The following is a 26,550-nucleotide window of genomic DNA, read 5'->3' as shown; positions in this document are numbered from 1 at the left end:
AAATTCACCCTGAAGTATGTACTCTTCAGTTCCATAAACATCCACTAAAGGAGAGAAGAAAGTAGAAAAGGAAAGAAAAAGAGACAAAGGGGAACAACAAAATAGAAAATGAAAGAGGAACAGAAATGGGGAAAGGTAAAAGGACAGGAAGAGGCAAAAGAAGATAAACTAAGAAGAAAGGACATCCAGAGGGGGAAAAAGAAAGGGAACAAAAAGGAGCAGGACTGTAGCTCACAGCCATTCTGGTGGACTCCCTGGGAGCTGGCTGTGATGAGACAGTCATGCTGTTTGGAATTGTTTGGAATGACTAAAGCTGTGGCACATATTTTAAGCCCCTCTATTTAAGCACATGTGGTGTGAAACACTTGAAATGTGACTAAACCGAACTGAGATGTCTGTAAGTATAAATGCACACCAGATTTGGAAGTCTTTGTATAAAAAGAAGGAAAGTGAAATATTTTGGATATATTTAGGCTAAGTATAATGTATTTTAAAAATTAATTTTACTTTTTTACCCTTATAAACATAGCAACTAGAAAGTTTAAAATTACATCTAGGGCTCATATTACATTTCTGTTGGAATTCACTGTTCCAACACTGTCACATTTTAATGATTTTAATCAAGGCTGATGAAGTAGGCTTGCTAATGTCTGAATCCCCCAAGCTGCTAAAAACATACCAATATGCTGGACTTTTTCATCAATGACCTCACAATGGTAAGGCCACCGTGTTGGGCTCAGGGGCCCAGAAGAAGAGACACCATACAAATCCCGTGGTTCACGAAGGCGTGGCACCCATCTCCCCAGCTGATATTCCAAGAGTATTTGTGTGGTCCGTGGGAAGAATGGGTCACCGAAAGAATTGGCTGAGAAAAAGATTCAAACACAACCAGGAGTGACAAGAAGGAAAACACCAATTCTTACGATGTTTTACATAGTTCCTTTTTTCTTTCCAATACTATTCAATTTATGGATATCTGTGGATATCATTAGTACTAACAATTATGACATTTTTAAATAAAAGCACTAATGAAATTTTGCGACAAGTGATCTTCACAGAGGCCAAAAAAAATATTGTCAATTTGTATGCTATCAATTTATTCTCGCCACTGCTCTCCATACATCTGGTTCTTGCAGCTCTCCTAGCACTTCATCAACCACTTCATCACACTCTTTGTCCATGGGTTAAATACACTCTGGGACTACAATTCCTTACCACTTCCTGCAATTATGTTCTCAAAGGTTGCTAGTGATCTCTCAGTCACAATCCGCCCCCCCCCAGTTTTCATTCTAGGGTCCCCATGTGGCAAGCCCCCTGAACACAGTGGGGCCACTCCTAGCAGGCAGTGCAGTGGCCCTGTCTCTGTGTGGCATCGATCTGCTGAGAAGCTCCCCTTAAGCCATTTCCTTCCTTAATGATACTTCAGAAACTGACAACTAGTCTCTAACTAGGAACTTGCCAGTGAAATGACCCCACCCAATAAGGCTCCCTCTCCACTCTAACCAATCAAGTGTTTTCTTTGCCTTGCTTCTGCATTCACCCTGTGAGAGCCTTCCCCTCACACCCCTTAGGTGGAGCCCCAAACCACTTGCAGTGTTCAGCTGCCTGATTTTTTTTGTGAATTGCTGTTTGTTCAAATGAACTCTTTTTAAAAATTTAATGTGGCAAATTTTATCTTTTAACAATAGGTTTCACCCAAATTGGAACAAAACGGCAAATCTTAAGTCCTTTATAAATGAATCATGGCTTTCATTTCATTTCTTTTACTATTTTCTAATATAAACCAGGTTTACCTAAAATGATCCCAAAAAGCTTAATCTCCAAAAGATGCTTATAAAAGTGTATACAACAGTTCTCATTTCTGTCTCCTACTCACCAGAATAAAAATTCTCTATTTTACCCAATCTGACTTTCTTAGTTTCTTCACTTTTTATCTATTCAATGTCTTATGATAAAAGGGAGGAAAAATATATGGATAAGTTCAAACCTGTTAATAGTGTACACTGACGAATATCTTCACTTACAAATTTCATAAATGTTTCTTCATCCTAAAACAAGAGAATTTTTAAATTTAAAAAAACAATTTCTAAATCCAGAATTTTTTTTTACATCTATCTTAGTCCCTGGGATTCAGTACATGCCTTTAATGTTTAATAATAAGGAAATTAAAGATTTATTATGGGTTACTGGTCTCAAAGCAGTATCTCAAATACCCTGGAAATATAAAGTTTGCATCTTTATTCCTCCTCTTCCCTTGGGAATGGCAACAATGACCACAGAGAAAGAATAAAGGCTGAAGTTCAAAGGTACTTGGTAAACTTGGGAACACAATTTAAATTAAGATTAACAACAACAAAAAGAAACAGAAAACCATAGACTAAGAGGTTATACTTTACTTGGGGGAGCTAACTTTTACATAATTTTTTACTATAATAAAATTTAAAAGGAATATCTCAGAAATGTGTGCAAGGATCAGACAAAATATTTTTAAACACTACATTTCTCTCCCATTTCCTTCTTCCATATTCTTTCTTTTGTGATATCATAGACACATTAAACCTATCCGGGTTCTAGCACCATATTCTATGATGTAACACTACAGAATTAGTACACAAAATAAAATAAGTGGAAAAGAATTACAAAAATAAAACCCAATGATTTAATAGATAACAAAACCCAGGATAATAATCACAATTATTTTCTTAAGAAGACATATAGTTTTGCTTTCTAAATAGGGCATACTGCAAAGAGTAATAGCTTAGTTTTTCTATTGAATTATGTCCCATCTTCCATGACAATGATTTAAACATACAATTGATTTTGTAATATTTTAATTGGGAATATATATTTTGTAACATTTTATCTCAAATTAAGTAAAATAAAATTTGAGAAAAACATACTAATTCATCTTCATCACTGACTGTTCTGTCTGAATAGTCCTCCTTTTCTGAATCTTCTGACATCTTTTCCAGTGTTAGGCTTGAAATTTATTACGTGGATAGGCTGTAAAACAATTTCTAAGAAACTTATTTGACAGATTTTTTTTAAGCTGAAGGGTTTTTTTTTTACATTAAATGAGTACTAAAAATGCATTCAATTGTATTTAGTTAACAGTGACAAGATGTTAATTAAGCCTTTAACTTCAAAGATTTGAAGAAACTTTCTAACTACTATGAGAAACACAAAAATCACAATAAAAGACAAATCAGGTTAAAAATTTAATTAAAAAAATCCAGAGTACACAGAAAATTCATTAACATTCTATATTTACAATTAAATGTTACATAGTGAAAATAGGTTCAGAATGATCGTGGAGGCATTAAAATAAATAAAAATTACAGTTGCTTCTTCAAGCAGTGATATGTAGCAATACAGTTTTAAAAGGTTTTTTTCCTCCTTAATTTTCAGTTCAAGTGAAAATTCAAGTTCAAATGACAATACTTTTCTTTTTTATAATTTAATACTATTCTGTAGATATCGTCACTGTTCTAATAGTCAATTATATTATTACTGAAACCTCAATAGCTACCAGAAGGTTGTATTGATGACGACCATTATGTGCCTGTCCAAGTATTCTCCCACGTAGTTATCATTAAGACAATGAAATAATCGAAATTCCTTGCCAAGGTTCTATAGATTGGGAGAGGAATTTACCAATTTCAAATCTATTGGCTTTTGCTCCTCTCTACAAACAGCGTGCTCTGGAACGTGGGCTGCCCAGAATAAGGTCCAAGGTCCATCTCAAAGAACCACAAATGCAATTGAGAAAACTGCGCATAGGCGACTCCTCTAGTATCGAGACTGCCAATTTACAAAACCGGACAGGCCAGCTCTCGATTCCGTTTCCTTACACGTGCATAGGAGGCTCACCACGTGCTGACCCGCAGTGGAGTAAAACCTTGGCGTCAGCAAAGCCCCAGCAGAGGTGTAAGGGGCGCTCCCACGTGTGCAGCAGAAGCCTGCGGGCCCGAGTCCGCCACAATACAGGGTGGCAGTCTGCCCAGCTCACTCCTGCAGGACGCTGCACAGTGCGGGGGAGCTCATTTTCCGCCCGCGCTTCCGCAGGGGCGTCCGCCTCCAACCTTCCTTCCTTCTCTGCACTGCGTCCCGCCTCAGGCGGCCCCTCCTCACTCCCAGGTCTTTCGTCCCACTTGTGCTGGGAGACTATTTCGAGAACTCCTTGAAGCACCCGGGTCTGGAGGTAGCAGGAGCTCCACTGTCTTTTAGCAGCCTCAACCACTCCCAGGCCACTCGTTACCTAGGCAACGGCCCGCTCTCGCGAGACCACGTGCATCCTGCGGAATCACTTAGCAACCAGCGCAGCAGCGGTAAGCTGAGCCCAGGCTTTAGCGGAGAGATGGAGCCGCGGGGTTTGATGGGGCCTCAGGATAAAGTTGCTGGGCGACCAGAGAAGTTGGGGGTAGGTTAGGACGTTGGGATCTATGGGAGGATTTAGGAAGGCAGTTAGTCTCTCCTGTTCTGCATGCCAACTGGTTGTCAGGCCTTTACTCAGAGAAGGCGGTAAAGCATACTTGTTAATTTGAGTCAAATGTATGAAAGATGATATATCATGAGCTATGTAATGCTTTAAATAATCAATAAAAAAAATAAAAAAATAAATTGCAAAAAGAAAAAAAGATTTGTATTTTGGAGCTCATCTGATCTTAACAGCATGACGGTGGACAAGTTGATTTTTCTGGACTAAACTTTCTCATCCTTTAAATGGATGCAATAATTGCAACTACTACTTGGAGATGTTAGAAGAGTAAATCGAATGTTGGTCTTTGTATGCACGGTGAGTTCCATTCTGCACAATTTTGTTCGGAAAAATGAAAATTTTCTCCGTAAGTGTTGATTTGGAGGAGTCATGAACATATTAGGATGAACTCTCAAAATTCTTATTAGCTTCGATATTCTTTAAATATAATAATCATTAGCTAACAAATTTACTGTCTTCTGGGGCATGGCAAATCACTCTATGTGTATTATCTCAACTAATTACATATGACCTTTCCATAACAGGCTTAATATTATTTGTGTACATATTATTTTGATTTTTCCCTTATCTTTAGTTCCAGTGGATAATTTAAATGTATTTGGAACAGCTTTCCAAGGATAGCTTAAAAAAATAAAAGAATTACAGATATTTGGAGTCTTAATGAAGATAATGGATTATAGCAGTTTGAAAGTAGAATAAAAGCAAAGCACTATGGTTTAAGCATGGAAATAGGCTTTTGTAAGTTTTTGAAAGTAAGGTTTTTTTAGATAAGCAACTTAGAAATTTGAACGTTCCACATTAGGCCCAGGCTTGAGAAAATAGATAAGCTCTTTTGAAAATAAGTCTTCATCATACCTAATTTTATGCTATGCAAACATCACTGAAGGTGACATGCACAGAGAATCTTTGCTATGGTTTGGATATAATTTGAATGTGTCCTGCAAAGCTCCATATATTGTAATTTAATCTCTGTTGTGAAGTTTTAAGAGGGTAAAAACAATCTATGATGTTTAGATGAGGGGCCTTTGGAAGGTGATTAGGATTAGATAGTTATCTGGGTGGAATCCCCATGATTGAACACTAGTGGCTTTGTAAGGAGAGGGGTGAGAACCAGTATAGAAGTGTGTGTGTGCGTACACACACACACACACACACACACACACATATGTGATGCCCCATATCCCCTCAGGATGTTGTCAGCAAGACCACCATCACCATAAGTGGTCCTTTGACCTTGTGCCTACAGAACCAGGACCCCAAATAAACCTGTTTGCTTTCAATGTACCCAGTCTGGTATTGTGCTATTGGCAACAGAGAACGGATTAAAACAACCTTTAAGTGTTTCTTCTGTTGGATTTTACTATGGTTACAAGGTATAGGATGTTGGATGCACAAGATAAAGCTCCTAGGAAAGATCTAATCAGGTTATACAAGAAATAAATGGCAAAGCTAGGATCCAAGTCTCATTATTTTGAGTTCAAATATTTATAGGTCCAAATATGTCAAGTAATCCTTATAAAGGAAAATTGTCTTAGTGCATAATAAAAATGCTTAGGAATTCAACAAAACTTTGAAAATCATACACCTTCATATTTCATGAATTCCACAAATCTTTATTGGATGTTCCCTGCATGTCAGGGACTGTGCCCAATGTAAGGCTACTGCAGGGAACAAAGAATTCTCCACAGGGATGCATTCTTGGGAGAGAAGTGTTGTGAATTACACAGGGTAGTACAGTTCAGCTAAAGCTTAGCTGGAGTTGGTATCACTTTAAAGAAATGATTTTTTTTTCCTTATAAGTTAAGGTGGACTAGAGTCAACTTCCACCAAGGACTTTCTATCAGTCTGAGCTTTCCTTCTAGTTCCCTATGATCTGAGAAAGTTACTGGTCAGACTCCTTGTATAGCTACATCTGCCTGCAGATTTACTTCTGCAGCAATTTTCCCTCTTCTGCTTTTTTGGTGAGATTACTACAAGACTGCAATCTAAAAGGCAATATTTTTTTAAAAAGTGGAATAAGAAAACAAAGGAGCAGACAACCAAAACCATACCCCAAAGGCCTAATCACTTGTGTGGGAATCAGGAGAAAGTTCATCTTAGCAATATGGTCAAATATAAGTTATGTTGGGAATATACTTTGTGTAATTATATCAATTTGAGTTTATTGAACAGACTTCAACTAGAATAAAGTCCTAAAGGGCAATTAGTTATTTATGACATCATAGAAGTTAGTGGTCATGGGGCCCTTGAGGTCTTACCACAGTTTGGTTGATGAAGTCATACTAGGGCTTGGGAACCCAGGAGTAGTCCGGTACCATTCTGGATCTTCCTCAGACCATCTGGGTGTTGGATGACAGTATCAGGTCAAACCTCTCAAACTGTCTCCAAGTTCCAATCAGGCCAGCAACTAACCAAGACTCAGCTCAAGAGTAATTCCCATAAAGACACTTTTCCTAATCTCTCTATCATTAATAGAATTCATTTTATTTGGAGACTACAAAGAAGCAGTAATTCCCCTTAGCACTTGGTATGTCCCCTACCTGCTCAACAAACATCAGGCTAAATTAATTCAAAAGAGAACAAATGGTTCTCAGGCTCAGTGTGAAATCTCATGGCAAAAAAAAAAAAAAAAAAAAAAAAACCCAAAAAACAAAAAACAAACATGGTCTTTCCTGCTCAGTAACTGTCCCTGAACTGTGCAGTGGTGATATTTTTTCTTCCGAGGATATGTTGGCCAAATTTAATAATGTTTCAGCCTCTTTCAACTCCTAAAACAATTTTATTCTGGTATTTGGTATTTAGATTCAGTATTTAGTTCGTTTTGAACTTCCAATTTCAAACTTAATTCAAAGTTCCCCTTCTCCCAACTTCTCAGAGCAGCCTAGGTGTGTCCCTGCTCTGGCAATGCGGGAAATGGGAGGGAGGTTGGTGCTTGGCTGTTTCCATCCATCCTGTCTTCCTTCTAGTTTCTAGCTCCTCGCTGTGTTAGGATGAGGATAGGCCGGAGAGCCCAAGGGGCGAGGTATCCTTAATTGGCCAAGTTACTGGCTGCATGGTTGGACTCACATCCTGTCCTATCTGTTAGCTTCACCAGGAAAGCAGTGGCTCTGACTTGACACTATCTTCAAGGCTCGCCCCTAGGCAATGCTCCCTTGTGGCAGACGGGTGGGGAGATAAAGGGGGGTGGGGACAGGGTCCTTAAGAGCAGGAGCTCAGTAGCTGACAGCTGGGGGTCAAATATTCTACCACTAAACAGTTGTATGACTACAGGGAAGTTTTTGAAGTTCTTTGTGCTTCCATTTAGTTACTGTAAAGTGGGGTGTTTTAGACAGCTTTTTGCTGCTGTGATTAAAGGATCTGACCAGCACAACTGTAGGGGAGGAAGAGTTTATTGGAGGGCTCACGGGTTTAGAAGTCTTAGTCCAGAGAAGGCTGGCTCTGTTCCTTGGGGCTCGAGGTGAGGCTGAACATCATGGTGGGAGAGGGTGGCCGGGGAAAGCACCTCACATCATGGTGATCAAGAAGCAGAGAGAGAGACTCCAGCTCCAGATGCAAAATATACACCCTATAGCCACGCCCCCCAATTAACCACTTCCTCCAGCCACACCCCACTTGCCTCTAGTCACCACTCAGTTAATCCTATCAGGGATTAATTCACTGATCCGGTTAAGACTCTCACCATCCAATCATTTCTCCTCTGAAACTTCCTGCATTGTCTCACATGTGAGTTTTTGGGGGACACCTCATATCCAAACCACAACAGTGGAGATAATCGGGAATTGAGTAGTACTCATCTTGTGGGGTTGAGAAGATTAAATGAGTGAAACACATGTAAAATTCAAAGCACTTACATATTTATTCATAACATGTGAAAGGGGTGGTCAGAGCCACCAATTTCCTCATGGCTTCTGTAATGGTTTCCAAAGTACGTTCTCTGAGATGAGCAGCCTTAGTTAGCATCATATGAAAATTTGTTAGGATGCAAATTCTAAAGCCCATTCCCAGACCTATGGAATCAGAAACTTTGGGGTGGAACAATGGATGTTTTAACAAGTTCCCCAGGTGATTTTGATGCACCCTAAGTTTTGAGAACTACTGAAACAGAGAATTAAAGGTGTTTACTGGGGAACCAGAATATTTAGCTTTGTGACTTTGGGCAGGTTATTGAACATCTCTGTGCCTTGGTTTCCTTGTAAAATGGGGATATAATGACACCTACATGATAGTGTTGTTATGAGGATTATGTTTTTAGCATACATAAAGTGTTAAGTCACTGTAAGTGCTCTCATTCTGTTGTTTTCAGTGGGAATCTTTTAAGCATACATTCTTAAAAAGAGCACAGGCTGAGAGACAGAACTTGCTTCTTAAAATGTAGTCTTCAAAGCAGCAGCCACCACTGCAGCATCATCTGGAAACCCATTAGAAATGCAAAACCTCAGGCCTCACCCAGACCTACTATGACAGTCTGTAATTTTCTCTGGATAGCAAAGAGTTGACAATTCAACTCTAAATCTACTAAGAATCTGCTGGGAGTGGAACCTACATAACTAAAAAGGCCCATTATTGATGCCGATGTTCACCAAGGATGCAGAAGCCCTGCTGAACTCAGGACAACTGATTTCCATCATTTGACAAAAACTCCAAGCACCTATGTTACAAATGTTGACAGGCACAAGACAAAAGATGGCAGGTTTTATTTAGAAGAGTGCTGAATGAGGTTGAAAACCAGTTACACTAATCTTGTGTTCTATATGATTGTAGTCCTTTTGCAAAATCCTAGAATATCTGTGAAAGTTCCTATCTGGGTAGAAATGACCAGTTGAACCTTCTAAAATCTTATCTTGATGAAGCATTCTTTTTGAAAACATGACTTGGGCAAAATTCTGCTACTGAAACTGCACTAGAGTGAAGCAAGAAGTCAATATTTGTGGAGCTGAGATACAGGGATGAGTTGATAAAAGAACGATGAATCTGGGAATCACAAAATGTCATAAAACAAATTAACCTCTCAGAATTCTAGGAATTTTACTACAAAAATCGACAGTACATCTAATTAGAGTTTATAAATTGAATTCCTCATGAAACCATCCTCTTATCGCTTATGCAGCCTGTTCATGTGTACTGGCACTGGGTACACTGGGTTTTTGTGAGCATGTAAAAACCTATAAGGAAATATTTTTTCTTCAATTACTTCACACTGAAGTATTCCTGTCCTCCCTTTGACTGCTGATTATTATTTACTACATATTCTTTGACAATCATGTGTTACAGCTTTGTGATATTTTATCTCTTAGAATTCTTGAATCACTACTCAATGTTTTATAACTTCTTATCTTTATCATTTATCTCCTTGCTATAATAATATAGTTGTTCCCCAGAATCAAGGCAGGTGGAAATCTGTGTGAAGACCAGATGACTTGAAGTTCACTCTTTCTTTTAGGAAACAGCTCTTTGGAGACCCAATCGGCTGGAAAGCCCTCATCTTTGGCAATTAGAAGATTTTTTATTCCCCTTTAGCTAAATCCCATTGCCAAAAGGAAAGCTTAGCCTCTCAAGCTGCCTGTTGTAGATCTGCAGGTGCTCTGAAGCAGGAGCAGCCCTGGCATAAATAAGAAAGAAAAGTAACAGTACAGGTGGCACATGGCTAGGAAGCTATTTAAATGAAAAATATCAGTAATTACACTAAAGATGAAACGAGGAAATACTCTAGCAGAAACTCAAAGATGATCATATTGAATTAAAACTCAAACCCCAAATACATGATTTTTAGCCACTCATCTAAAACTAAAGGATATACAAAAGTTGAAAGGAAATGGACAAATTTATATGATGCAAGTGCTATGGGAAAAAAAGATACAGTAGCAATATTCAGAATAAAAAATAAGCTTTAAGGCAAACATCTTTGCTACAAAGAGATCACTTCATAATGATAAAATATTAAATCCACTAGGAAGATATAATGATTCTAGATTTTAATGTACCTAAATTTGCTTAAAGTTCAGAAAGTAAAATTAACAGGATTATATGGGGAAATAGACAAATTTATAATCATAATGGGAGATATTTTTCAATTCTTAATAATAGAACAAAGGAAAAATCAGAGAGGACATAGAATGTTTGGACAACATAATTAATAAACGTGACACAAATAGACATTATACGTGGATCCAGACCTTGTTAGTTTGTATTCTAACTCCCATGGAAGAACATATGCTTAGGATCATGAGATCTTTTTTCTTATTTTTTCTTCTAGTTGGAGCACATGTGCAAGCAAGAGTAGGAAAAACCTACAATATCTACTGGTTTGCATATCAAACAAGGAACTACAGTATGTATTAAAGGTCATATCCTGGATATGTATATTATAAAGTTAATTTTCATTTGCCCCTAATCTTATCAATTTGTACTAGTACTACAGATTGATTCTTTCACTGCTTAATTTTGTAAATTGATCTTGATGACAAATATCTTATCCAGACTTATCCTTCTTGTTAGGACATGGCAATAAAAATATTAGTGTATGTTTTTATGGTAACTTAATTTGCCAATCTTATTGATAGAATTTAGGGAACTGTTCAGAGGCTCGGACCCACAATTTAGAACTTTTGTGAGAACCTCAGATTTTGGATCAATTACTGCTACATTACTAGGCAAAATTGATATGGAAAAATATATTTGGATTCCAATGTAATTACCATAGCCCTGCAAGTGGTAAGTATTTATTAAATGAATGGTATGTTTCTATGCCCCTCTTAGAATCAGGAGGAGTGGTATGTGACTATACTGGGAATAAGGAGGAGGATGAAGTCTGATAGATTTATCTTTAAGAAAAAATAAATATTCCCTCTTTCAACCTTTTCCATACATGTTTGGTCAGTTGTTCACATTAGAACAATTTTGACTATTTTATTAGAAAATTATCTCTAATAAAAAGCATTTAAGGGGCTGGAGATATACCTTAGTTGGTAGAATACTTGCCTCACATACGCAAGGCCCTGGGTTCAATCCCCAGCACCACACACACACACACACACACACACACACACACAGCATTAAAAAATATGAAAATGCTTTTTTTTTTTTGTTAAAAGAGTGAAACCAACAGTCAAGGTGAAAGACAGGATTTGCCACGCCATCATCTTTATTTTAACAGTCACACCTCTTGCAATCAATATAGTATATAAAATTACGTGAGGCAAAAACATTTGGAGGAATTCCATTTATTGTGGATGCATTTTCACAATATATTTTTATTGCAGCGATCAATTATCAGTGAAAAATATCAAGTGTTTATAACATTTTAAAGAATGGCAGATTCACAGAACATGCTAGTCAGCTTGCAGTTTTATCTCTTAAAGATAACAGAGAACTGTAATTAAACAAGTCAACGAGAAATTTGTTTTACCAAAGATTAAATTTAAACTGAACAAAAATTCTACCTTAAAACTTATTCCTTCCAAACATTGGAATAAAAGTCAGGATCAGTACATTCTTTTCTCAACTTTAGATTTTCTAGAAAATACATAGAACAGTGATCAGGAGAAGCTCTTGTTCAAAAGTTCAGCAAAACAATGTTCCCTCACCACTGGCCTTAATTTAGATGTTGAACCATTTCACTCCAATGATGGGAATCCTCTACAGGGGAGTCTCATGGGAATTCTAGTTCATTTTATCGTAGACTTGTGTCTACTCTGTCATGGGTGGATGGCTTGTGCAATATTGGTGGCTTTCCTTCCTTTGGTCCAGGTTTGCTAAAAACTAGGGAATCCAACTAACCTTTCCTGATTTAGGAGGAAGATAGGCTTTGGAAGGCAGTGCTTACTCCACAAGCCAGCCCTCCCTGGCTAGCCTTTCTGGAGAAGTGGCTTATAACATACTTATTTGGGATGCTCTCTCAGTATGGCAGGAATGGAGCCTAAGACAATTTTGGCTAAGTCAACTGAGGTATGAAATTAATCTGGTGAAGCTGTATGTATATGTCTATACTAGGACATTTTGCCAAGATACCGGTGTATCTTCCATCATCTATTATGAAGAGTAAAGACTTACATGCTAAAATAAGATCAGATATCTGGATTGTGTGTATAAAAATGGTAAGTCAATAAGGACTCAGGGGAAAAAATAATACTAGTAAAATTCACATATATTTTTGAAATTTTAGAACATTATCAACTTATGACAAGTACCAATGACCAACAAAATAGAAAAGTTTAACTTGAAAAATATTTCAAAGTATATGAAGGTGTCACTCCTAAATGCTAGATTTTACTCATTTTACTTCTCTGCTTCCCTTCCAGACATGAGCCAAAGTTGGTCTTTGTTTATATCTCTGTCTGGAATTCCAATCTGTGCAGCATTGTCATTGAAATTCTTGTCTTTAAATCTTAGCCAAGGAAGAGACCTTAGCTATCATGTTGGCCAACTTACCATGAACTTTAATGTTACAGGCTGAATTTGATTCAGACAGTAGATTTTGTAAAATTCACACTGGGCTTCAAAAATTGTCTTGAATTATAGACTAAATACTATGTATTATAGAAAATTTCAACTCCTTTTGACACTTCTAATCTTTCTTTTCAATACTTTCTTTTTTATAAGTCATCGGGCATTGAAAACATTTCCATACCTACCTGCCATGTTTCTGTTGGCAAATATGAAATATTAATATAATATTGTGTTTTTTTAATTTTTAAAGAGCTGTGATATTGGCTAGTTACAAAGACATACTACTAAAAATAATAGTCTAGCACATGAAAAGCACTCTACTGTTAGTGTGTTTGTATACGTGTATGCATATACATACATACATACATAATTGGGTAATCTAAAATGTGGGTCAGGCTACTACACTATCAAAGAAATCCACAAAAGCAACCAACCTAAAAAAAATCAGTACCACTGTCAGCTAAAATAATAATCCAATTTAGATATGAATCAGCACGAAAAAAAGTAATATCTTAACAGTACATCTTCTTTTTTAAAAAAGACATCATTATTGCAGAATTTTAAATCCAAAACGGGTTACTTTCAGAAACAGTTACCATGGCCTATGTAGATAATTTCTTCCATGCTTTATTCTAAAGTGCAGAAACAACATGACCTCTGTATTAACAACAACGACAACTATGGTTCCTTTTCCTAGATACTGCACACATTCCTCAGGCAACCTTAACCTCCTGTTGGTGACTCCAATGTGGTTGGTATCGCTGTTCAGACACGAGCAGTAGGAAAGTCTATTTCACAGCATGGGTTTCTTTAGAAACAGGCTCCTGTGCAAAGGCGGTACTTTTACCATGAACATCTCTAGATGTGATTATTAAATATAGTGATCATATACATTGGTTTACTGGGATATTGAAAAACAAAAGAAAATGAACCCAATTTTGTAAACTGACATAAATATAAAACAGAGCAAGTAGCCCTCTACAACTGAGGTGGTCCGGCGTCTTGAGCTCTTGGGTTCTTTCTCGAACTGTCTCAAACCTGCTAAGAGAAGAGAACTTTAAATCGACAGCCCAGAGTATTTCACCCAGATGGCTTATGGCAGAAGAAAAAAAAAAAACATAGTGTGGCAGGAATAAATATTTATAAATGGGGGCTGGGGATGTGGCTCAGTGGTAGAGTGCTTCCCTAACATGTGTGAGGCACTGGGTTCAATTCTCAGCATCACATAAAAATAAATTAATAAAATAAAGGTATTGTGTCCCATTTACAACTAAAAGTCTAAACAAAAAATTATGAAAGGGAGAATTACTATTTACATTCTATTCATATATGTCTTTTAGGCTACCCTTTTCTTCTGTTGATTTTTTTCACTCTTCCTAGCTTTCTCCTGTATGTTCCTTTTTCCTATCTTGAACTTTGGCTTTGCTTGTGTCATTCAGAGTCCAGGAGGTTGTTTTAAGCTTCACTGAAAGGCCAGGAAATTCTAGGGGTGCAGAGGGGTGGGAGGAAAAGGGAGGTTTACATCCAGGATAGACACACATGACCGGGCAGTCAGTCGGGCCCCAGCAACATACAACGAAGAAGCAGGGTACACTCATCTTTGGTTTTCTCCCATTTCCCCCCACTAGCAATCTCTGTATTCTCCCTGTTATTCTTATACCCAGACCTTGTGCTTGACCCACAGTTCTATTTCTATTCTATTCCCCTTCCCTCTTATCTAGCTGCTAAAAATCCTTACTGAGGTCCTAAAAGATATTAAGGTGTGGTGAATTTGCATTTTCGATGTGTTGTGCATTTTCATGACAAAGGAGGGTGGCGTGACAGGTAGGTAGTGGGTTTGGCATTTTGGAGCAGACCAACCTAATCTACTGGTTCCTTATCTCAGCTCTGGGTCTGGTGGGCCTATTCATATTATTGCTGTAGAAGGAGTTCAGCAGCATAGACCAGGGATGAGGGGGTGGTGTGTGAAAACTGTCACCCTCCTACCTGGTCCCACCATGTGGCACAGTTCCAGGGAGTGCCATTCAGGCTGGATTGTATATGAGTGGTGTTCTCTGAGTCCTGACACTCCAGGTCATCTTTATTCCACTTCCTAGAGCTCTGGCTAAGAGAAGTATGTCCGGAGGGATTCCACCGTACCTGTGATGACGGACTATGGACAGCTCAGAGAGGAGGATGTATAAACACTTGGACTGCCACTTCTGAAAGGTCAGTTATCTATGCTAGAAGGATCAGGAAGTCTTAGGCCAATAAGTTCATCCTTTGTTTAAAAAAACAAACATAATTCTTCCTGTCTCCTGCCACCAATAAAACTATGGTATTTTACTCAGCAATAAAATCATGGCATTTGCAGGTAAATGGATGGCATTGGATAATGCTAGTGAAGTTAGCCAATTCCAAAAAAACAAATGCCGAATGTTTTCTCTCATATAAGGAGGCTGACTCATAGTGGGATAGGGAGGGGGAGCATGGGAGGAATAGATGAATTCTAGATAGGGCAGAGGGGTGGGAGGGGAAGGGAGCGGATAGAGGTTAAGAAGGATGGTGGAATGTGATAGACATCATTATCCAAAGTACATGTATGAAGACACAAATTGGTGTCAATATACTTTATATACAACCAGAGATATGAAAAATTGTGCTGTATATGTGTGATAAGCATTGTAACGCATTCCGCTGTCATTTATTTTTTAAAAAATTAATAAAAAAAGAAACTAATGTAAGAAAATTTAAAACTATACATTTCCTGCTGAATAAGAATACAGGCTCAGGTCAGCTTCACTAACGATCCAGGTTTTGCTGCTTATTTCCTTTGTGCCTTTAGGAAAGTTACTTAACTTCTCAGTGCCTCATGGCTGGAGGATCAAATGGGATAATAACAGCACCTGGCGTAGGGTGGATGCTCCCTCACAGTGGTGTGTAGTGGTGATCATTCCTACCAGGTGCTTTTTATATATTTAGCAATCATTTGGAAATCTGAACTTATTTAAATCATTTTAAGTAGAGAGGCTGGGCTAGTGGGATTTATTGGAATGAAGGAGCAATATATAACCGATAGAGAAGATAAAGTAACATACCCAGGCAGCTGCACCAGACTTAAGAGGGTGTGGAAAATAGGAAAGGGAAAGTAATTCTCTCATTTCAGTGAATCCCAGTGGTTCTCTAGTTGCCTTTGATGTGTTCTTTGGCCTGAGTTTGCTTAAAAAGTGCTTCAGTCCCTAGAGTTCTATGTCCACTAAGAAGCAGTCTAATCTTACTCCCTGTTGGTCTCTCTTTAATTTTTCCTCTATTAAAGGAGAAGACTGGATCTGTTTTTTGAAATGGAGAAGGGCTTCAGTTAGGAGTTGAATTAGCTCCTTGTATAACAAGGGGGCCCTATTTGTAGTCTGAGCATCCTTTAGATACTGTCCAGAGCCCCCTTTCTGAAGAATGAGCATTCCCTTTACCCGGAGGATGTCAAAAGTAAAAGAGGCATTCTAAGCATTCCTAGCCATTAATTTTCACAGGGTAGCACATTTTGCCTTACTTGTGAATATTATTTCAATTCATTGCCATGGCAACCTTGGGCCTGAGGCTGCTGGCAGTGTTTCCTAGAATGGCTCTAGAAAACAGGTCTGGATCTGTCTACTCAGGAAAACAGGCACTTCCCCCCAAGGATCTGCTTTCCCCAAATGACTGTGGCATCACACTGGGTCCTTGCAAAGATACGTAGACCCCTGTTACCCCATGTGCCCATCTCTGCTGATCTTCCTAAGTACAGCAATGGAACTGTGGGTCAATGGTATTTCTCCTTTGACAAAATGTTATATGGCAGGGTTCATTAAGAAAATAAACCTCTAGAGGGATGGAGGGGAAGAGAGGGGGCAGGGGGTTAGCAATGATGGTGGAATGTGATGGACATCATTATCCAAAGTTCATGTATGAAGACATGAATTGGTATGAACATACTTTATATATATATATATTTTCATACAGAGATATGAAAAATTGTGCTCTATATGTGTAATAAGAATTGTGATGCATTCTGCAGCCATATAGTTAAAAAATAAAATCAATTTAAAAAAAGAAAGAAAAGAAACCTCTAAAATACCAGTCCTTCAGAGAGTTTACCTTAGTGGGGGAAGTGACCTTATCCACAGATTGCTTTTCCCAGAGGTTCCGTTTGCCAGTTACGTCTCCTGGCCTCAAGTCCTAATGCAGAAAGAAGAGAAAGCAGAAGCCTTTGATAGGTAGCCATTTATATTTTCTGACCAGCTCTAAATCAATCACCACATCCATTGTCTTGTTTGGATTAATTTGTTGTTTAGTACACTTGACCCCAGTGAACTCAAGTGGATGGAATTAAAAGGATCACTCACTGTTATTTGATTTTATAAAGACCTCAACCTGATTGATGACATGAGAATGGGCTGGAATGACATACAGCATCTGGGTCCTTGTCCTTCACCAAAGATTTACTGTTTATCAAACAGTGAAATTAGAATATAAGCATATTTAAAATAATGTAGACTACTTCTAACTTTCTATGAAAAGTGAATAGAGCATGGGTTATTTAAAAATAACTTATTTGGGGTTTAATCAGCATTTTTTCCCTTGTAGATTAACTTTCTTTCTTTGTACCCCACCACATCCCCAGCCCTTACGGCTTTAGTGCGTGACTTCTGGTTGCCAACACTGCACTTCTTTGTCTCAGACCTTTCTCTAGCTGTAGATGCCCGCTTGCCTGCATAGTTCATATCCCAGGAGCATCTCTCAACCACTGACCAGTGAGCACAGGCACAAGAATGCTTCTCAGACCTCTTCATGCTCTGGGGTAGGAAGTCTTAGAAGCATGTGTTCTCCAGGGTTCCAGGGCTTCCCCAGCGAGATTCACTTTTAACAGCCCATTCAGTGACTTGCTTAATAACACAGTCCCTACTGTCTGCTTTCTTCTCCCCATCTCAATCCCTGTAGTATTTTCTTCACCTCCCAAATAAACCCCTTGCCACTAGGATCACTGTCTTGGAGTATAATAGCCCAGATAAAACCTTTTTCTAACTGTACTTTCCTCCCACCAAAAAACCTTTTGTGTTTCCTAGGGGCAAGTGGGTAATTCAGAAGAACCTAGCCCCACAAAAATAAATGTCTATTGCAAATTGTACCCATAAGGGAAGTTGAGAGTCAATGACATATGTAAGTACATGTGGGGATCTTGGGAAGGAAACACTAAAATATGATCTATAACAGTTATAGAGCTTTGAGCCTTTATTTACTGCCTCATAACTAATTTTGTTTGGATGAGGATCCAAAATTCTGTTTCCATTTACTTTTCTTCCAGCATCTGCTTATATTAGTACTTGGCAAAAGGTAGTTTGTAGAAAATAAATGTGTTTTACTGAAATAGTACTGCTTATTTTGGCAAACTCTTTTCTCATTTAAGAAGGCAAAGCTCACAGCAATTGCATTTATCCATGGACACCGGTCTAACTGAACATATTTCTAATACATAGCATTGAGATCTCAACACTGAAAATGCACTATTAAATGGTACCATGTGAAGCATTTCAGATTTGCCTTAATCTTATTGAATTTCTGGATTTCTGCTGTGGCATGAATTCCTGATATTCTATTAGAGTTATACTTATTTAACTTGGAAACATTAAGCAACAAATCAGGACCTTTTTTTTTTTTTTTAAGAATTTCACTACATTTGCCAATGTAGGTAAAAGTTGCCAAATTGTCTGGAAGACTGTTTTGAAATTTTGCAAAGTATAATTAGGAACGTGCTGATGGAAACTCGGGAAAGTGGCTGTTATCACATTATTTATTTGATTTGTGCGGAACAAATATTTTTCTTTCACATGAAGCTTCTTCTACCTGAGAAAATGGATTGCGTTTTCCTTAAATTCTGCCAGTGAATCTTTGGAGATTACTTAAAGAGTTTAAAGAGTCAGTTTTAAGAAACATTAGCATCCTTAGATCAAAGGGGAAATATAAATGGAATTACCTGACCAGACTACATTTTAGAGAAAGACCCACTCCGGAAGAAGAGGGAGAAATGAAGGCAGGAGAGGCAGGTTTCCAATCAACCAGACCAAAGAGGGAAGAAGAGAAGCCAGCTGAGAAAGACACTGTTGGTGGTTGTGTTTTTTTTTTTTTAAACAAAAAGAAAGACAAATTAGCTTTTTAATTACTGTATAACATGCAGTTCAGACACAAAGAATAAGACAAACCAGCCAAAACAGACACTTAGAATTGAATTCCAGTTATAAAATGACACGGAAATCCTATAAATTCTATGCACAAACAGCTTAAATGTCCCAGTAAGAAATCTGCTATAGGTCAATGTTTAATTTTATATAAATTAATTTTCAGGAATTCCAAATACTATTGAGTTGGCAAACTGTTCTGAGCACATGTAATTCTTAAGATCTATGAAAATTATTACTTTTCTACTGGTAGACAATGTTTTTCTCTGCAGTGAGCTTAGAAGTCAACACTTTAATCCTACGATTTACTGTTTTCCTTCCTCTTGGCATTTCCCTGGATGAAGACCATTTGGTTCCATTAATTTCTCACTGGTTTAGTCCTAATGGCCACATATCTCTATGCAAGCACAAACCTAACTTTCTCCTCCCTCCATCCTACATCAAGGAATAGAAGCAATGAGCTGGCTGTAAACTGTCCCCTCTCCCAAATCAGAAGACAGCTTTATGACTCTCCTAATTGTCCTTGTTTTTAGGAATCTTTTGACATTCTGGGCTCAGGATCAGTCTGGCCTGAGTTTGAATGGTGTCAAACTCACAAGTTTTCCATGAAGGACCAAGGTGGAAACATCCAATGGCCAAAGAGGCTTGGCAGTAAGAAATTAAGGAAAAGAGGGAATCAACAACCTCAAGAGTTCAGCTTTCTATGCTTCAAAGTATACTTTAAGAGTATACTTTAGGACAAAGTATACTCTTAAAAATGAAAATACAGCACAATGGTGTGGGTCAAGCCACACAGATCTTAGCTGCAGGCCAACAGTGTGAGATCCTATGGATGAGACCAAGATCCTTGATTGAGCTGTTTTTCTAAACCACCTTTCTTGGATTTTTTTTTTTTTTTTTTTGTCTGCCTATGTTTAGGCATCTGTAGGATTCTTCCAACGCTTCCCACACTGCCAAAACTTCACCCTTCTGTTGGACCAATATTGTCTGGGCTACACATGTCTGCTGTACTGAACTCCAAGTCATATTCTCTCCCAGTGAGAATGCCCTGTTGCTATCCATTCTCTGACATGTTGCTGGGAGGCTAGGTCTAAAATATGGGTCACTACTACTACCACTGGAGCACGCATAAAGCTTAAAGTGGCTTAATAAGTACATGAGACCTAGTATTTTATTTGCAACATGAGTTACATTTTGATTTCTTCCAATATGGTCCTTTTTCAGGAAGCCACCTTGGTCCACAGAATCAAATGTGAAGAAAGAGATCACTAAAATCATAAGAACTGCCATATTTGTTTTTTTAACCTCTACCTTCCAGGAGGTGGTCTAGCAAATCACTTGCTAAATTGTAGGTAAAGCAGACATTGATTCCATAATTTCCCCATTCTGCCTTTTATTAGGAAGCCATTAGCCAACAATAATCCTAGAAAATTATTATTTAGTATGTGGGAACTTTGGCATGGTTATGCCAATTATAATAATAACTGAATTTGATCTTTTAAATCTTTCCATTAGAATGACATACAGATTATGATAAGACTATAGTTAAATTGCTGATAAACAAGTAGGGATTAAATTTCTGAGAACAAGTTGGTATAGGAACGAAATAGATCATAAATGCTATAAACCTGAAAAAAATTACCACTTCCTCTATTAATGTGCCATACTCAAAGAGGAAAACATTATCTTTCCCTCCTTTTTCCTTTTCTATCTTGAGAGTTCTCCAGGGGGTCTATGAGCTTCTTGAACTTGTAGATGTTGTGTGGGAGAGGTTCCTTACATTTTATTAGGCTTTCAAAGGGGTCCATAATTGAAAAAGTTTACTAGTCATTGGCCTAGAATCAGAAGCTTTGTACAAATTGTCATGGTTTGTTTTTTGAAATAATTTATACTCTGTAAGTTATGGGTACTGGGAAACTTAAGGCACTAAAGAGCAAATACTTTTGAGATATGTTTTCTTGTCTCCACTGTATCCTTTTACAGGTCTTCCTCTCCTATATCTAGCTGTGTTGGTCAATATGTAAAGATTTTCCAATTGAAAATTGCGTTTACACTGTTTATGCTTCTTGTGAACCTTCAGGCAAAGTGTCTTGGGTTGAATAGTAATTAATAGCCTCAAGGAATTGTACTAAGAAGGATATGCAGCTGGTCGTGGTGGCACAAGCCTGCAATCCCAGAAGCTCTGGAAGCTGAGGCAGGAGGATTGTGAGTTTAAGGCCAGCCTCAGCAACTTAGTGAGGTCCTAAGCAACTTAGTGAGACCCTGTCTCTAAATGTAAAAAAAATTAAAATAAAAATTAAAAAACAAACATGTCTTTTTTTTAATTGGAAAATTATAGAATTTAAATTTAGTGACTTTAGAGATTATATGTGGAGTGGACAGATACAATTAAATGCTATTGTGGCTCAACACCAGAGACCTGGTATTTAGAAAGTTTCTCTTCTCCTTCTAGAATGTAGGGTTTATGTCGATTAACTCTGCTTCCTTGGGTACCAACAAAGGTATACAGCCAACCTAACAGAATGCTCAGCAATACATAATAGGGTATTTATATGCAAGGCACTTATCATACACACTCAATGAAGGTTAAAATAAAAAATTTTAAGTAATATAGCTACACTTGATAAATGAGAAAATTTTAGATTTTTAAAAACAACACTCATGGACTGGGGATGTGGCTCAAGGTAGCGCGCTCGCCTGGCATGCGTGCGGCCCGGGTTCGATCCTCAGCACCACATACAAAGATGTTGTGTCCGCCGAAAACAAAAAAAATAAATACTAAAAAAATTCTCTCTCTCTCTTTAAAACAACAACAACACTCATAATCAGTTTTTCTAGTTGCTAAATTTACTGGTTATGGGAAAAATGGCCCCAAGTTATCTAATTTCCAATTTTTTATGGTTTTCCTTTGCAGGTACTGATAATAAAATGATAGCAATTATTTCAACAACTACCCAAGAACTGCATTTTTATGCCAAGTTATAGAAACTAGGTAAATTAGAAAATATGGGTTCAAAAAGGCCAGTATACATTCTTTTGGGAATCGGGTAGAAGTCTTCATAACAGAGAAGCAGCCAAAGTAATTTGACATTTTGTTTTCAAATTCCTATCTGTAGTTTATAGAATAGAAGCTAAACAATAGACCAGTGAAGGGTCTAAGTTTGAACTGCTCTACATTCTGGCTAAGTCCTCCTCTCGGGGTGGAGAGGTGATAATATGGCTCCATTGACCCTCTGGGTGATCACGGTAAGGCTGCCGGGGACTGTCCTCCAGGTGCACACCTCCTTGATTGACGCTCAGCAGACAGCAGAAGCGCCTTCTTTCCTAAATCAACAGACCAACTGCCCGTTTGCTGCTGCTGCTGGAAGCCGAGATCACAGAAACTCAGAAAAACCTGCAGCTACTTACAGAAGGTTTGGGAGCAGGTGACTTGTTCCCATCCGGGGTTTTAGTTAGCCATTCATTGATGCGGCTGGAGACTCCCACCTTCAGGCCAGCAGTTTCCTAGTATCAATCATCCAAAACATTAAATTAAAAAGTAAACTTAATCTGGGAAGGGATCTTGAAAGCAACCCCTAAGTACCATTAAGTATTATTTTACAGAACCATAAACCTAAATGATATTGATATTAAAGGAATATCTGCTTTTCTTTCTTGTGTACCTCACGCCATCCCAACCCAAAGAGTTAGCAAGTAACCCCAGGCATTTTACTTAGAGGTCTATGGCCAGGTCTAGTACACAGGATCGTTTCCTGAGTACATTTGCCCTAAACATGCTTTTATGGTCATTTCAAAACAAAGTACAAATTGCACCTTTACCAGTGCTTTTATTACCAACTAGTGTGACTTCTAAAACAAAATGAGGGGAAAAAATCCACTCCTCTAAACTTAAAAGACAAAAATCACACGCTTACCTTATTTGGTGTGCCTGATGCAGTCGGGGAGGAGAACACATTCCCTTTCTCCCACATGCTCTTGATATTGCGTACCCCTTCAGCAGGAACAGGAAGATCAGAGGCTGCTGGCTTGATAGGTTTTGCAGTTTTTGTTCCCTGAAATGGGTGAATTATCTTTAGGATTGGTGCTGAGAAGTTTGTCCTTGTAAAATTACAGAAAGCTGATCTTTCTCAAGAGGATCATTCAAAAATTTCATTGTGTATACACCTTCACCAAAAATAAGCCATAATTTCTGTTGTAAAAGTGTACTCTGGGCTGATTCCATGGTAGTGGGTTATCAGAACTTATTAACATTAGTGTTACTAAAGTTGATATACAACTCCCCACTGCTAAATTTGACTGGCTTAAAAAAATTCAAACAAAAACAAAACTGTACTCTGAAGACATATAGCCCCCAAAATAAACTGTAAGAGCTTTCAAAAATGAAATATGCTTTCTAATGGGGTGTTATTTATTTTTAAGGTAATATCTAACTTTTTAAATTCAGTAGATACATTTTAAATCCTTACTATGGGCAGGCAACTTTGCTAGGTTCTGAATAAAAGAGGGTATTCAAGTATGCTTGAAAGGTGGGCAAAAGTCTGCTCTGTAAGCTACAGTGGGTTTAGGTTTCAATAGAAAGATGGTAACTAGTTACAAGTGTTTCTTTCACACTGTGGAAAGTTCAATGAGAAATAATAAGTATTATAAAGCCTGGCAAAAGGGGACAGAATACTGAACATGGTATGTTTGGAGGGCATAAACAGACTACTCTGACCTGGTAAATGACTCAGAAGTGATAAAGGGAACAAGAGGAACAAATTCTGTTCTATGCCAAGGTAACAGCATGTGCAAATATTCTGGAGCAGGGAAGTGCTTCAAGACTAAAAGACTGAGATATTTTAGCATGATGAATACACTGGAAGGAGGAAAGAATGGATGTAAGTAAGGGAGATATGCATTTGAGATACTTTTCCTCTGGTCTTGCTCTGTGGCCTGTGGTCAAGATGGTCAACTATAATAAGTGGCACCCCTAGGGTCTGTCTCGATTTCATTAGACTTATTAGTGCTAAGACCAACTGAACCACAGAAAATTGCTGACTGCAATTTGTCTTATATTTAGTGGACATTAATCTTATGAGTAAAAATCACATCTCGAGTGTTAGGACTTGAATATTATTGATTATTATAATTTGACAAACCAGAGCTCTCCATTTCTTATTTCCTCTTATCATTTGTTTGCAAACTATCTTATAGGCATCTCCATTCAAGGGTACAAAGAAGATGAGAAAAAACAAACTAATATAATTACTTCATTGCAGACACTCTGATTCAGAAGGAGGCTAAAAGCATTGACTGAAGTCTACATAAAGAGAACAAACTAGAGACGTACCTTAGTCAATGAGACCTGTCCTCTGAGTGTCATTAGAAATACACATTATTTCCAAATACAGTAAAACCTCCAGGTCAATCAGATTCAAGTAAGATAGAACCTACAAAACTATTGTCCTTCAAACTTGAGTTGTCTATAATCTTTACATTAATTTATACTATTATTTATTTAATAGTAAGACATTTTATAAACAAAAGAGGATTCAGCAAAATTGTAAGGGACCTAGTTAAATCAGATATAAGAATATATTGCACAAAGAATTGAGGATAGCGAAGACACACCTGTGAACATGTACACAATATAGTTAACTACCAATAAACTCATTCATTAAAAGAATAACACTCAGAACATACAGGCTGAAAGTAGTGAGCAGTAATCTATTTAAAACTCTTCTGTAACTATTATATTTTATAACTTTATTTACATTTTATATTTATCTTTTATTACTGTATTTCTCCATAACTTGTGCAAAGTACAGTAAAACATCATTAACACCTCAGTGGCTCCTGGATTTCTTTATTCTGAGTGAATAAAGGGCATCAGAGCCTATTTCTGTTCAACAGCACCACAACAAAAATACCAATACCTCCTGTTAATATTGTAGGCCAATTCTCACCTCAATTGCACTTGTGTATTGCTCCAGTCTGCTGTCTATCTTGGAGACTACTGCAGCTTGATGAGTTGTTTTGACACCACTGCTAAATAAATAAACACATGCATAAAAATATGAGAGAAAATAAGTGTGATGGTGTACACCTGTAATGCCAGTGATTCAGGAAGCTTCAACAGGAGGATTGCAAGTTCAAGGCCAGCCTTAGCAATGTAGCAAGACCCTCAACTACTTAGTGGCACTCTGACCCAAAACAAAAACAAAAAATAAGAACTGGGGATGTGGCTCAGTGGTTAAGCACTCCTGGATTCAATCCCATCTCTCTCTCTCTCTCTCTCTCTCTCACACGCACACTATATATATATATATATATATATATATATATATGTCGATATATATATTCGATTTATCTAATTAGATCCACCAAACTTCATTCATGGGGTAGAAGAATATTTCCATGTATATAATAGCTAGTTATTCCCAATTGAACCATATTTACCTTTTCTGCACAGACTTATTCAAAAATTCTGCTCGTTCTTCTATCTAGGAATTGAAAAAGAAAATAAATCCTGTTAATATTTTTAGCCCATGCTACTATTGTTCTTGAACCCGGTGAATAAAAATACCAAAGAATGTATAAAAGGTATTAGGACAATATTGCAGCAGCTCAGCTGGGGAAAATACAAATAAGGCATTTGATGGAGATTTGGGAGGTGAAGGTAGGATTGGCAAAGGATAGTGAAAATAAGTAGAGAAATACAAAGTGTGGGAAGCAAGTTAAGAATCAAATGATAAAAAGTGCTTCTAAAATATTATAATGACTGCCACATTAATCACTCATACGTTAAAATCCAAACTCCCATGTGGTGGCATTTGGAAGTGACGCTCTTTGGAAGTCATTAGGTCATGAAGTTGGAGCCCTAAGGAATGGGATCAGTGCCCTTATAAGGGAAGACGTGAGAGCCTGCTTACTCCGTCTGTTCTTTGGCCATCTGTAAAGAAGGAAGAGAGCTTCACCAGAACCCAACAATACTGGCATGGATCTCAAAAATCCCAGCCTCGAAACTGTGAGGAATAAATGTTTGTTTTTTGAGCCACTCACTCCATAGTAATTTTCTAGTCTAAACTGATTGAGATGAGGGACATTCAACCACATCAGCCTAGGGTAGGTAACTATCGTCCAGGTGGTTCTGAGGCTGACCTGGACAGGGTAGAACATAAAAACTTTTCAGCACATGTTTGCTTTGGAACAGGCAGTCATACATCAAGAGATCTGTACTATTTGCTAATATTGATGGACAATGTGTAGCAGAGAATATCTCCAGTCTGGAGTTGGGTACCACATGGAGTCAACAAATATTTATTGATTTATAAAGAATGTATGAATTTAAGTGATAAAGTTTCAGTGATGTACAATGTTGATTTAGTAGCAAAAAGAAGTTTGTAGTTTAAAAAGAAAGAAAGACCACTGAACGGCCCA

The 26,550-nt window shown here is 37.7% G+C and overlaps 2 protein-coding genes across 12 annotated transcripts in view; both read right to left on the bottom strand.

The window, feature by feature from the left end:
• AGBL3 (AGBL carboxypeptidase 3) overlaps positions 1 to 4,455 on the bottom strand; it is a gene marked incomplete at its 3' end in the record, with an annotated part of 86,613 nt that extends 82,158 nt beyond the window's left edge. The window contains exons 1-4 of the mRNA XM_081283317.1: positions 3,655 to 4,455; positions 2,901 to 3,003; positions 1,988 to 2,048; positions 680 to 865 (exon numbers count right to left, since the gene is read on the bottom strand). Coding sequence (XP_081139443.1) covers positions 680 to 865; positions 1,988 to 2,048; positions 2,901 to 2,963 — 310 coding nt within the window. The 5' untranslated portion in view covers positions 2,964 to 3,003; positions 3,655 to 4,455. The remainder of the gene's footprint in view (positions 1 to 679; positions 866 to 1,987; positions 2,049 to 2,900; positions 3,004 to 3,654) is intronic.
• Positions 4,456 to 11,603: 7,148 nt separating this feature from the next.
• CALD1 (caldesmon 1) overlaps positions 11,604 to 26,550 on the bottom strand; it is a 208,842-nt gene continuing 193,895 nt past the window's right edge. For 6 of the 11 annotated variants that reach the window (XM_081282836.1, XM_081282835.1, XM_081282839.1 and 3 more), the window contains 6 exons: positions 25,570 to 25,613; positions 25,077 to 25,158; positions 23,046 to 23,183; positions 22,540 to 22,635; positions 17,054 to 17,134; positions 11,604 to 13,984 (listed from right to left, as the gene is read on the bottom strand). In XM_081282836.1, the coding sequence (XP_081138962.1) occupies positions 13,976 to 13,984; positions 17,054 to 17,134; positions 22,540 to 22,635; positions 23,046 to 23,183; positions 25,077 to 25,158; positions 25,570 to 25,613 (450 nt within the window). In that variant the 3' untranslated portion in view covers positions 11,604 to 13,975. The remainder of the gene's footprint in view (positions 13,985 to 17,053; positions 17,135 to 22,539; positions 22,636 to 23,045; positions 23,184 to 25,076; positions 25,159 to 25,569; positions 25,614 to 26,550) is intronic. The other 5 variants (XM_081282833.1, XM_081282840.1, XM_081282832.1 and 2 more) reach the window with 2 other exon arrangements.

Source organism: Spermophilus citellus, assembly GCF_964194105.1.
Source record: "Spermophilus citellus genome assembly, chromosome: 3".
NCBI classification, from domain to species: Eukaryota; Metazoa; Chordata; class Mammalia; order Rodentia; family Sciuridae; genus Spermophilus; species Spermophilus citellus.
The sequence above is the reverse complement of the archived record's forward strand: the minus strand, read 5'-3'. Positions and strand labels throughout refer to the sequence as shown.